The 13,819-nt window shown below is 44.5% G+C and overlaps 1 protein-coding gene across 1 annotated transcript in view; it reads left to right on the top strand.

The window, feature by feature from the left end:
• The window catches only part of CYFIP1 (cytoplasmic FMR1 interacting protein 1), a 92,388-nt gene that overhangs the window by 42,409 nt on the left and 36,160 nt on the right, over positions 1-13,819 (top strand). Inside the window, 9 exon segments of the mRNA XM_070231499.1 lie at positions 330-452; positions 1,301-1,426; positions 8,684-8,850; positions 10,154-10,301; positions 11,103-11,273; positions 11,276-11,410; positions 11,413-11,467; positions 11,470-11,667; positions 12,726-12,882. Coding sequence (XP_070087600.1) covers positions 330-452; positions 1,301-1,426; positions 8,684-8,850; positions 10,154-10,301; positions 11,103-11,273; positions 11,276-11,410; positions 11,413-11,467; positions 11,470-11,667; positions 12,726-12,882 — 1,280 coding nt within the window.

The following is a 13,819-nucleotide window of genomic DNA, read 5'->3' as shown; positions in this document are numbered from 1 at the left end:
AATACACAGGATGTGCACGTTTTCCTTTATTTGGCAAGTGGAAACATACTGTGCACAGGCCTCTCTGAACACCATGCCCTGGAGGTTCATCCAGCACAGTCTACAGCATCTTTTCTCTTTGCTTTGAGAGCTACAGAGCATTCATCATTGGGGGCTCTGTGGATGCCAGCCTGTTGCTACAGGGAAGGCTTGTGTGCCCACATCATTTCATATTTTAGAATGTACCTTTAGAGTAGGTTCCTAGAGTGGGTTTGGTGGGTCACGGGGTAAATGCATAGGTGGTTTTTCTGCATATGGGGTGTCTTCCTGATACTTCTGTTGTGCTCTAGGTTGTCACAGGGTCTGGCCGCCAGGAGGCTCAGAAGACAGATGCTGAGTACCGGAAGCTCTTCGACTTGGCACTGCAGGGCCTGCAGTTGCTGTCTCAGTGGAGCGCCCATGTGATGGAAGTGGTAGGCATTCTGTGCTTGCTTTTATTTGGAAATGCAGGGAATTAAAAGAACATCAACCTCCAGCTGGTTAGAAGTGCTTTTGTTCCCAAGCTCCAAGAAATTGACTAAATGATATTTGTTCTGCATTAACTTTGGTCTTTGGATCAAGAAAACATTGGCTTTTTAGCTTTGGCCTTAGAAATAAGAATATATATCAATTTAAATGTTTCTAAGATGACTCAACATACATTGCATGTATGTATGTTACAAATAAAGGGCCTCATCTTTTAAAACGTTTTATAGAATTAAATTTAAGTACTGTTATGATGATTTTTAATTCTCTTTTATTTAAACAATATTTTCTCTGTGGGGTTCTAGCCATCACTTTTTTTGTTTAGTATTAGTAAAATGGTTTCTGATGCCATGTAAAGATTTGCATACCTATAAGTCATAGAAAGTTTTCTCTTTTGTTGTTTATTTTGATCAGACCAAAATTATATTGGATGAGTACATGATCATTTGAATAGCTAATTCTTTTTTTAAACGGTGATGAAATGCCTAGAGTGTTAGAGAGTTAAAATATCCAGGCCGTTTTGTCTGATGTATTTCTTAAACCTCTGGTCTGTTTCTTAAACCCGAAGTCGCATGGCCACAATGTTTTGCACTCTTAGGGAGATGGACTCTGTGTGTGTCTGCGTGGTGTGTGCACGCATGTGTAGCATGTGTGTGTGAGTGAGTGTGACTTTCAGACTCTGCAAATACTACAAGGCTGACCTGTCGGTAGCTTTGGTGAAGGTCATGTGAGTGAGACAAGCAGTTAAGCATTGTTCATTCAGTGTGAATGTCTTCCTCCTTTCTGACCACACCAGTATTCATGGAAACTTGTGCACCCGACGGATAAGTACTCCAACAAGGACTGCCCTGACAACGCTGAGGAGTACGAGCGCGCCACCCGCTACAACTACACCAGTGAGGAGAAGTTCGCCCTCGTGGAGGTATGGTTTGTCTGCTTTCTCTTCCTCCTATGACTCTGGCCTCAAACTTCTTCCCTTTCAAAAGCAAAGGCAAAAATGTGAATAAAAATGCCCATTTTATGTCATTACTTTTATGTAGGGTAGCCCTTTGCATCTATCACAGTTCTCAGTACAGGATAAAGTAGGTTCTTGGTGTCTGCACTGACAGCTCCCCTGGGCAGATCAGGGGTTTGCTCGTGAGCATCTGGGAGGGGGAGCAGCTTTTGGTGTGGAATGCAAGAGGACACGACATGACCCTGGCAGTCTGAGAGAGAAGCGCCCCTCATCTCCTCCAGTGTTTCCAGCTGTTGAATCACCAGCTCTTTGCTCTCACACATGTCAGCTGTGGCTCCCTCAGTTATGCACTGTCTTCACGAGCCTTTTGATGAACAGAAGCTCTTACATTTCACTGCCACCCAGTTTCTTTTCTTTTGTAGTTGAACTTTGCCTGCCTTGTTTAAGAAATCTTTGCATGCTGTAAGGTCCTCAAGGTATTCTCCTCCATTGCCTTCTGGATGTTTTATTCTGCTTTCACATTTAGGTCTGAAATTCACCTGAAGTTAGTTTTTGAAACACTTCGCCTGCCCCCTGCTCTACTTGCCACCTTTATTGTGAACAAGTGACCATACATGTGTGGGTGTGTTTCTACTCACTCTTCTAATCCATCGGCCAGTGTGTCTGTCCCGTGCTAACACCCCTCTGTCTTAATTACTATTGCTGGTTCTAGGTATAGTAAAGCAAGTCTTTCTGTCCTTAGGAGTTCCTCAGCTATTCTTGCCTTTTGTATTTTCATGTAAATTTTAGACTCATCTTTTCGTATCCCAGTGAAACTTTTTGGAATTTATGTGGATCACTTTAGGGGAGAATTGACAAATTCATAATATTGAGACTTTTATAAATATGATATATCCCTCCATTTGTTTAGATTCTCTTTAATTTCTCTTTTATAATCTGTGTAAAACTCCTGCACATACTTTGTTAGCTTTATTTCTAGGTGTTTGATAGTAGGTGGTATATTTTTAAGTTTTTATAAATATTTGTCACTGGTATTACAAATATAAATTATTTTTTGTAGTTTTCCTTATGTCTATCAATTTATCTAAACTGACTTATTAATCATAATAAAGTACCCATAGATTCTTTGGGATTTTTTACTTACATAATCATATCATCTGGAAATGATGACAATTTTATTTCTCGCATCTTTCTTTTTTTTTAAATCACACTGGGTAAGACCTCTACTCGTTAAATAGGAGGCACCAGGCATCCTTGTCTCATTTCTCATCTCAAAGGGAAAGCTTTCAACGTTTCACTATATACTGTATTTGCTGTAGGGTTCCAGAAGCCACTTGTCATCAGGTCTGCAAAGAGTGAGAATTTCACTTCTTCATTGCCAATTTGGATCCCCTTTATTTCTTTTTCTTGCCTAATTACCCTGGCCAAAACTTCCAATACTGTGTTGAATAAGAGCTACAAGAGTGGGCATCCTTGTCTTGTTCCTGTTCTCAGAGGGATGGCTTTCAGTTTTTCCCCATTGAGTATGATGTTGGCTGTGGGTTTGTCATATATGACCTTTATTATGTTGAGGTACTTTACTTCTATACCCATTTTATTGAGAGTTTTTATCATATATGGATGTTGCATCTTGTCAAATGCTTTCTCTGCATCTATTGAGATGATCATGTGGTTTTTATTCTTCATTTTTTTAATGTGGTGTATCACATTGATTGATTTGCAGATGTTGAACCATCCTTGCTCAGGGCTTTGTAAACCCCTTTCTTTTTTTTTTTTTGGTCTTAGGGCCTTCTTGATCATTTCTTGCAGTGGGGGTCTTGTGGTGATAAACTCTCTTAGCTTTTGTTTATCTGGGAAAGTTTTTATTTCTCCATGAAATCTGAAGGTTATTTTCTTTGGATAGAGTATTCTTGGCTGAAAGTTTTTGTCTTTCAGAATTTTGAATATATTTTTCTACTCTCTCCTAGCCTGTAAGTTTTCTGCTGAGAAATCTGCTGAAAGCCTGATAGAGGTTCCTTTGTGAGTTGTTTTCTTCTGCCTTGCTGCCCTTAATATTTTTTCTTTGTCATTGACTTTTGCCAGCTTTACTACTGTATGCCTTGGAGAAGATCTTTTTTTTTTTTTTCAGGAAAATTAGACCTGAGCTAACATATGGTGCCAATCCTCCTCTTTTTGCTGGGGAAGCCTGGCCCTGAGCTAACATCCGTGCCCATCTTCCTCTACTTTATATGTGGGATGCCTGCCACAGCTTGGCTTGTCAAGTGGTGCCGTGTCCGCACCTGGGATCTGAACCGGCGAACCCTGGGCCCCCAAAGCGGAACGTGCACCCTTAACCACTGCACCACCGTGCCGGCCCAGGAGAAGGCCTTTTTACATTGATATAATTAGGAGTTCTATTAGCTTCTTTCACTTGTATTTTCAGCTCCTTCCCCAGGTTTGGGAAGTTCTTAGCTATTATTTGTTTCAACATGCTTTCTGCTCCATTCTCCTTCTCTTCTCCCTCTGGAATACCTGTAATCTTTATGTTGTATTGCCTAATTGAGTTGGATATTTCTTGGAAAATTTCTTCATTTCTTTTAGTCTTACTTCTCGCTCCTCCTCCATCTGAAGCTTTTCTGAATTTCTGTCCTCCAGACTGCTAATTCTCTCCTCCATAATATCAGCTTTGTTATTCAGGGAGTCCAGATTTTTCTTTATCTCATTCATTGTGTTTTCCCCCTCCACCATTTCTGTTTGGTTTTTCTTTATAGTTTCAATCTGTTTTGTGAGGAATTCCCTCTGTTCTTTAATTTTATTGCTGATTGCATTGAACTATCTGTATTTTCTTGTAATTCATTGAGTTGTTTTTATGATAGCTACTTTGAATTCTCTGTCATGTAAATTATAAATTTCTTTGCCTTCAGGATTGATTTCTGGCTGCTTGTCATCTTCCTTCTTGTCTGGAGTACTAATATATTTCTTCATACTGTTTGATGGCATGGATTTGTGTCTCCACATAGTGATAGTATCAGGTCTCAGCTTCCACCTGCTGCCACTGGGTGGGGGTCAAGAGCTGTGTATTCTGAGCCCCCCCCAATGCCCACCTTGCTCGCTCATAGCTGCTCTTTTTCTAATGTATGCCTGAGTGCCCTGTCCCACTGGCTGAGCCAGAGCTCCAGGCAGAGGGAGGGGCGCTTTCTTTTCCGGCACGATCCCAGGGGTGTTCTTGCTCTACCCTTGCTGTCTGCTCCCCTGGGTTGCTGGCTTTATGAGGACACCCCAGAGTAGCTTGGCCATCTCTGTGGGGGGCTTTCCCAAGGGCTGTGAGGGACCTTGGAGATTGAAGGTGTTCTCGTAAAGATCTCCCCCTTCCCCCTCACCTCTCAGAGCCGCACACACTCCCATGCGCTGGGTCGCTGCCCTTGGGGGAGAGAGAGGAGATCCCCTTATCTCCTTCTACTTCCTCTGGGTGCTCCAGCACCTCCACCTTCAGGCATCTGGCTGCATGGGTTTCTCAGATGTCTTTTATGTTGTGTGAATGTCCTCTGTTGGTTTTTTAGTGTCCTTTTCATTGTGTCTTAGTGGGTAGAGTAAGCGAAGAGCTCACTTTGCGGTGATGCTGACATCAGTCTCCGCATTACTTTGTCATAAGCTTCCATTCTAGTTTTTGGATGAAGCTTCAAAAAACGACTCATGGCGTACTCCTTCTTTTCTGTTGTCTGCAGTGGTTTGTGTAAGATGTCATTTCTTCCTCAAATGTTTGCTAACGTTTATTGGCAAAGCTTTCCCTTCATGGAATGGTTTTTGAAACGTTCACTTTCTTTACTATATATAGCAGCATTCAGATTTTCTGTTTCTTCTTGTATCAGTTTTGGCAGGTTGTATTTTCATGGATTTTCTAAGAGTCTTTCTCAATTTTCTAATGTTTTGGCATTAAGTTTTTCATAATAAATTTTCGTCTTATTTTTGGCACAGTTTTTTTTCCCACGTACTATGCAGTTCACCCATTTAAAATGTAAAATGCAGTGCTTTTTTGGTATGTTCACAGAGTTGTGGAATCACAATCAAATTTGGAACATTTTTGTTACCTCAAAAAGAAACCCCATGCTCACTAGCATTCACTCCCGTTCTCCCTTCCCTTCTACCCTAGGCAGCCACCAGTCTACTTTCTGACTCTGTAGCTTTGCCTGTTCTGAACATGTCGTGTAAATGGAATTCTGTAACATGTGGCATTTTGTCATTGACTTCTTTCACTTAACAGTGTTTTCAGGATTCACACATGTATCAGTATTTCATTGTTTTCATTGCCAAATAATGTTCTGTTGTACGGATATATCATGTTTTATTTATCCGTGTATTAGCTGACGGACGTTTGGGTTGTTTCCACTTTTTCCCTATTATGCCTAATGCTGCTGCAACTTTTGTCTGCAGGTTTTTGTATGGATGCATGTTTTCATTCCTTTTGATGATACACTTGCAAGTAGAATTGCTTGGTCATATGGTAACTCTGTGTTTAACATTTTCAGAAAGTACCAGATGGTTTTGCAAAGTGGCAGCATTATTCTACATTCCTACCAGCAGTGAATGAGGGTTCCACTTTCTCCAAATCCTGGCCAACACTTGTTATTGTCTGTCTTTTTTATTCTCACCACCTTGCTAGATGTGGAATGGTATCTAATTTTGGTATTTGATTTGCATTTCCCTAACGACTAATGATATTGGGCATATTTTCATGTGCTTATTGACAGTTTGTGCATCTCAGAGAAATGTTGATTCAGATCCTTTGCCCCCCCGCTTTTTTTTTGGTGAGGAAGATTGGCCCTGAGCTAACGTCTGTTGCCAATCTTCCTCTTTTTGCCTGAGGAAGGTTGGCCCTGAGCTAACATCTATGCCAGTCTTCCCCTGTTTTGTATATGGGATGCCCCCACAGCACAGCTTGATGAATGGTGTGTGTGTCCTTGCCCGGTATCCAAACCTGCGAAACCCATGCCGCCAAAGTGGAGTGTGCAAACTTAACCACTACACCGCAGGGCTGGCCCTCCTTTGCCCATTTTTCGATTGGGTTGTTTTTGTATTATTGGGTTCTTTATATATTCTACATACCAGTTCTTGTCAGACATGTGATTTGCAGTATTTTCCCTCATTCTGTGGTTTGTCCTTTTATTTTCTTAATGGGGTCGTTTGAAGCACAAAAGTCTTTAATTTTGAGAAAGTTCAATTTTTCTGTTTTCCTTTTGTTGTTTGTACTTTTGGTGTCATATCTTAAGAAACTATTGCCTTCCCCAGGTTACAAAGATTTACTCCTATGTTTTCTTCTAAGAGTTTATGGTTTTACCTCTTACGTATAAATGTATGATCCCTTTGGATTGATTCTGTTAATGGTGTGAGGTCAAGGTTGTGTCAGGGGTCCCCAGGACCACCTCAGGCTAGATTTATCAGAAGGACTCACAGGACTAAGTAGCAGTTCTGTTCAAGATTATGATTTATTGCAGCAAAAGGACACAGATTAAAATCAGCAAAAGGAAAAGGTGCATGGGTGACATCCAGGAGAAACCAGGTGTCCCCTACTGGTGGAAGTGCCCAGGATGTGCTTAATTCTCCCAGCAATGATGAGTGACAACAGATGCAGTTTTTCCAACCAGGGAAGCTCATCCAAGCCTTGGTGGCCAGGGTTTTTATTGGGGTCAGGCATGCAGCAACCACAGGACTGACCTTAGCTTCTCAGACTCCAGAACCCCAGAGCAAAAACAGGGTTCACCATAAACCACATTGTTAGCATCAACTGTCTGTCAAACTGCTGCTCCACTGGCCCAAAGCCACAGACACGCATACACTCTTTTCAGGCAGAATCTTCTTGTCGCTCAGAGCTCGTCCTAGGAGCTAGCCAAGGGCCAGACCTGAAGACAGGCCTTTCTCAGGAATGTGCAGGGTTTAATCATCCCAGGCCTGCTGGGTTAACCCTTTTCTGCACAGTACGCCGTCTTCATGCTTTGGCGTGTGGATATCCAGCTGTCCCAATACTATTTGTTGAAAAGATCATATTTCCCCATTGGATTGTTTTCACACCCTTGGTGAAAATCAGTTGACTGTAAATGTGAGGGTTTGTTTCTGGATTCCTACTTCTCTTCCCTATGCCAGCATACTCTCATAATCTCCCAATATATGTCAACTTTGTAGTAATGCCCCCTTTCTATTCTTAATGCTGGTAATTCATGACTTGTCTGTTTTTCTCTTGATCAGTCTTGCTTGGTATTTGTCAACTTATTTATTTTTAAAACAGCTTTTTCTCAGTTCATCACCTCTATTATATGCTTGTTTTCTGTTTCATTAATTTTTGCTTTTAGATATTCATTTCCCTCTACTTTCGGGGGATTTATTTTGTTTTTCTTTTTATAAATTCATGGTGAATATTAGATTAGTATTATCTTCAGGCTTTTTTGTCTTCTAATATGTGCATCTAAAGCTCAAAATTTACCTTTGAGCTCATCTTTTTGTACATCCCGTAAGCTTGAATATGTAGTATTTTCATTTTCATTCAGATTGGCGTGATTTTGAATTTAGTTCAATTAGAATTTGAATTAGAGAATTTACTTTTTTAAATAGAAGTTTTCCCTTTTTTCCTTCATTAGAAAAGCAACCCAGATTCATTAAACAAATCCCTAAAGTAAACAAACAGAAAACATGGATGTGCAATGAGGACAGTACAGTGTCCATGACGCCATCACAGAGATGAACTTTACGCAGTTTATGCATTTTCTTTCAGGCCTTTTTATGCATATTAATTCAGTGTGCCATTATTGTTTAATAGATGGGATTTCGACTGCAAACTCTTATAACTTCTTTTTTCTTTTCCAGATAGTAACATATTTGCTTTCCTAAAACTTTTTTCTTCTCCTTTGAAGTCCTTCATGGAGGTGTGCCCTTAGGGATGTGGGAGGATTGTGAGTCAGTTACAAACACTCCTCTTAGCTCATGCCTGCAGATCCATCCCTGCCTTCAAGGTGCTCATGGTCTGATGGAATCAGACGCAGGTGTGGGGATGGCTGATGACACAGAGCTGTTCTTGGGAAGATGGTTACAGGACAGCAGCTGCAGAGCAGGAATGCAAGAAGCCAAGAGAAGCGCCATGCAGAGGGAGAGGCAACCTCCAGGGAGTGTGCCAGCTGATGGAGCTCAGCACTGCCTGAGAAGGAGCCGTTTCCTATCACCCTCCAGCACACTGAAAGTCTTGTGTGCCCCCTGCAGGTTATCGCCATGATCAAAGGCTTGCAGGTGCTGATGGGCAGGATGGAGAGCGTGTTCAACCATGCCATCCGGCACACTGTCTACGCCGCGCTGCAGGACTTCTCCCAGGTCACCCTCAGGGAGCCCCTCAGGCAGGCCATCAAGAAGAAGAAGAATGTCATCCAGAGGTCAGCCTCACTGCATGCACCTCCCTGCATTCAATGTCTAAAACTGTAGGATCAGCTTAGGTTTCAACAGCTATAGAGTTGCATTTTCATAAATATGCTCAGTACATTTCTCTTCCACTTCCCGATGCCCTTGTGGTGAATTTCCTCTAAATGTATTGCAGGGGCTCCAGTTATTAACCTGAACAACCTACAGTAGATGAAGTACAGAGTGTCTGAGCTATCTGGAGATCCAGGGACAAGGGCGTGTTTATCTCAGGCCAGGAGTGTCTCAAAATCTGTCCAAAGAGTCTGATCACCAAGCCTGTAGGGACACGCAGCCGGCCTCCCACCTCCCATCTCAGTGTGTTGTCTTCAGTGTTTTTACTTCTGTTCCTTTTGGCCTATAAGTTGGTCGAAAACTACACAGATATGGCAGACATCCTGTAGCAACCTTGAGCTAGTTTTCCCTCAATATTTAGCCTTTCAGATAAAGTTGTCTCTCAGAGACATCTCTGTAAAATGGAGCTTACAAAGGCCCACAGTGCACTGGTTTCATTTTGTGATTGTATAGTTAATATATTTGTTACCAGTGTGGTGTGATTTTTAGCATTAATAAAGTTTTACACTGTGAGACTTAGCAGTTTGTGTTCGCTCCAGCTGGGTGGAGGGCTGGGTGGAGGTTTTCATGTTTTCCATTATGCCCCCTGTTTTGCTCATGCTCGCCATAATGGGAGGCTCACTATGTGGGCAGTGTGCAGTGTGCTCCAAAGGTAGCTTAGGTTTTAGCTAGAACTTTCCCCACGAGGTGATCAGGATGGGCGTGTGGGTTCATCTGCTCCTAGTGTGCTGTCCAGGGCCTCTCTGCATGGTGGAGTGTGTGGGGGATGGGACACATTCCACGTGAGTCGAGGACACAGGCCCAGTCCCTGCAGTTATGTTGGTGACTTCATGTTCCTGTTAGAAAAGGGGGATCAGCCACAGGGAAGTCGAGTTTCAGCTCTCTGGGTGGATGTGTGTGGTCTGTCTTGCTGCCCTTAGCATGACTCAGTGTTCAGGAAAGAAAACATCACTTCTGGTAATTGATGTAAACTGCAACTACATCAGATCTTTTGGAGCTAGTAATGTCCCCAAGAAAATTATCTATTTTTAAAAATTTGCCTTGAACTGGTCCATTACCGTGTCCCCCGACTACCCCCAGGGGACTTCATGTGTGAGAGTTGGCTATCCCAAGAGCTGTTTGCTAGGCAAGGAGATGCTGTGATTGTCAATGTCCCGAGGGTGCCAGTGCTCCGCGCCTTGCTAATGACTTGATGGGGCTGTTTAGCGTCCTGCAGGCTATCAGGAAGACTGTGTGTGACTGGGAGACAGGGCACGAGCCCTTCAACGACCCAGCCCTGCGGGGCGAGAAGGACCCCAAGAGCGGCTTCGACATCAAAGTGCCCCGGCGAGCTGTGGGACCCTCCAGCACACAGGTTCTTGTCCCCCCTGCTGCCCTGCTCCACCTGTTCCCCTGGGTGCGTTGCCCCTGAGCTGGGGGACAGTAAGCAAGGCCAGGAGCGAAATGACACCACAGCTGTCTGCTGAGCAGATCAAGTGTTAACTGTGTCTTTTCTGCTCCTCTGCCCCTGCTGAAGCGAATCCGGAGCATTAGCATCCTCGTGACTCTCAGATTTGCCCATCTGCGTGCTGAACTTAATGTGACTACATTAACTCCTGTCCCAAAAATGTGGTTGAAAGTCTGTGTGTCTGTATTTATGCTGTGTTTCCTGATGGGCGTTTAAATGTAGGGTTATAATTTTTATGCTGGGCCTAAAACTGATCATTCCTAAAGACAAAACTTTTGGAAATATAACAACATAACTTTCATGTGTCCCTGGCCTTAAGCCACCACCGCTCTTCTCTCTCCTGGCACATTCAGCCACCCAAGCAGCTTTCCTTGACTCTCCAACCTGATTTAATATTCCCTGTGCTTCCCTCCTCCCCTTTTGGGACTTGGCACTTCTTATTCATCACCTCTCTGTTGAGGGCTTTTATAGTCTCTTTTGCCAGTGTATGAGAGAATTACCAGCAAAGCACGTTGCTGGCTCTATAGGAAACCTCTCAGGTATGTGGGAGGAAGGCATTTGGCCCACTTGAGAAGCATGGGTTCTGGGTCTCTCCAGCGCGCATGCACCCTCCCTGCCCTTCGTCCCCACATGCCTCTTCCCACCCCATGATGTGTGTGTTGTGAACTAACCGTTCTTTCCACCTCTCCCCTGTCTGTCCATGTCTAGCTCTACTTGGTGCGCACCATGGCTGAGTCCTTGAGCTCTGCCGAGCTGCTGAGGCAGCTCAAGTCTCTGGGCATGGAAAGGCTCTTGCATGTAGTAAACGCGTTTCTGAGGCAGTCCTACACCTATCCGCCTCTTTTAACCTTTGGTGGTAAGACTTCCTTTGTTTTCTTGTTGATGTTTACAGCACAGAGGTGAACTTCTCTGCTACCAGTTCTTTCTCCCAAGCATCAGCAACTTGGCCACTTGGATGGGCACCCAGACCCCCTTTGAGGAGCCGGCTAGCAGCGGGCTGCCCACTCCAGCCCGCTCTGGTCAGAGCATGGCAGAGCAGTCCTTCTCTCATGGTTTACCTGAGTTTGGCGTAACTAATGTGTATTTTCTCCCCTACAAATGTTTCCTTGGATGATGCAGCTTTATATGGTGAGAACCATGCTAGAGTCCCTCATTGCAGACAAAAGTGGTTCCAAGAAAACCCTGAGAAGTAGCCTTGAGGGGCCCACCATATTGGACATAGAAAAATTTCATCGAGAGTCATTCTTCTACACTCACTTGATAAATTTCAGTGGTAAGAGATACTGCTGACCAGCGTCCAGCCTAGCATGTTCTAACACTGCTAACACTGTCTAGAATGCTTCCACCTGCCTGACCGTCCCCTGCTGTGGTCCCCTCACGCACCCAGATGGCAACACGTCCTAATCTTCATGCCATTCCCTCGCCTATCGCTTTAAATGCACAGCTGGCCAGAAACTTCCCTCCATGTGATATGGCCCTTAGGAGGGTGAGGGCTGTGGGGCCATGGGGCCGTGGCTGGCCCTGTGACCTGAATACCAAGTTTTTGTAACCCGCACGGAGTCAGAAGCACACGCGAATGTAATCTGTCACCTGGCTCGAGACCAAGACAGTGATAAATGTCAGAAACAGCCCCCAGGGGCAGTGATGTATGGAAGGTGGTAGGTGACCTGACACAGGCAGCCCGCCCTGGGGTGACGCCCTTGACCACAGTGCCAGGTGGATGCCCTTTGTCATCATGGAGTTGTCCATATTTACTCTTGTGCCACAGCCACTTGCTCAGAGTGAGAGGCCTCTGTCTTAGCTAGGGGTGCTGCAGATTTGGAGTAAATTATAGTAAGGCTTTTGTTTTTCACTCCGTGAAAGGATGGAGACATTTTTCTTGAAAAATCTCTCTCTATTTTTCATTAGATAGACCTGCACTGAATATGCATGTAATGCTATGTCTTTATCTTAAGTAAAATAGAGTAATCCTGTTTTTATTTCTCCTTTTAAAAAGGACTTTTTTTTTCTCCCAATCCCACCAAGAGGCTCAGAGGGTTGACAAGTTCCCATTAGTGGGTAGTGGTGTCCAGTGGGGGCGGGACACTTGACTCTGCTCTTTCTGTGAGCCAGAATGTGCAAAGTCCAGGGGAGCTTTGCCTGCAGTCACACTGTGGTTGTGTTGTCCCTAGTGTGAGGTGCCATGCGACCCCTCCCCACTTGTGTCCCCTCCCACATGGCTCAGGGCTGAGAGTGAAGGAGCCAGCTCCTGGCATGTGGCCTCCTGAGATCACCCTGCTGAGTCTTTTTTGCTTGCAGGAGATTAACATGGTGTTGTTTAAATCCTTCAAGAAACACTCCAGCAGTGCTGTGACCTTTCACAGTTGTGGTTCCGAGAGTTCTTCCTGGAGCTGACGATGGGCAGGAGGATCCAGTTCCCCATTGAGATGTCCATGCCTTGGATCCTGACGGACCACATCCTGGAGACCAAGGAGGCATCAATGATGGAGTGAGCGTCCTGTGGGCCAGTCTTGGCTCTCTGTTTATGGTGACCAGGGTCCTTGTTGGCATTTGGGAGCTGGGAGGTGGAGGAAGGGGCCAGACTGTTCTTAGCACTTGAGTTGAGGTCATAATTCTTGGGATACGACTTCAGAGATTAATACAAGTAACAGGTTTCTTGGCTTTGAAATCAAGAGCTCAGGCAGTAGAACTAATTAAGTCCCACCATGTTCAGATGCTGGCCAGGCCCTGGGGACTTAGCTGGGGTCAGGGAGAGAAGATGTGGCCTGGCCTGTCACATGGCAGAGCCTCCAGCACAGACAAATTTGAAGGAGGAAGTGTTGATTGGACAGCTTTGTTCTGAGGTCAGGGCTCAGGGCCAGGACAGGGCTCAAAGACTTTCAAAATATGAAGTCCATGGAGGGAAAGTAATAGAAAAATGGGTGTCTTGTGGTGACCAGATCAGGGACTGACCCAGCAGCTGCTTCTGTTTGCAGGGCGAATGGTTAGCACCTCACCTTTGCCCATGCATGTCAGTTCTCACGTGGCGCCCGGGAGGATGGCCTTCCACTTTCTCTGGAGTGGCCATGGCATCTATTCTGCAGTGTCAGAGATGGTATGAGGAGGACAGAGACCCAACACAGAGGAGACCCAACACAGAGGTGTTGGTGTGCCTCTGTGTCATGCTTCTGGGATTGGGCATGGCCCTGCTGCGCATGTGGCCTCCCCTTGCCAAGCAGGAGTGGTTTGGTACCCTCAGAGGGAACTTACTCCTGGAGACCATTGGCCACCGCCTTTTGTCCAGACATGGGTCAGGGAGAGAGGGGCTTTTGGCTACACTGGACATGGTCATGGTCAACTGTGGGACCCAGGACCTTCATATATTTTTCTTTTTAAGTCAGTGTGTTCTTAAAAATAAGAAAATAACTTACTTTTGCGGTTATAGA

This window comes from Equus caballus, chromosome 1 (genome assembly GCF_041296265.1).
Source record: "Equus caballus isolate H_3958 breed thoroughbred chromosome 1, TB-T2T, whole genome shotgun sequence".
Taxonomy (NCBI): domain Eukaryota; kingdom Metazoa; phylum Chordata; class Mammalia; order Perissodactyla; family Equidae; genus Equus; species Equus caballus.
This window is presented reverse-complemented; position numbering and strand designations above follow the sequence as displayed.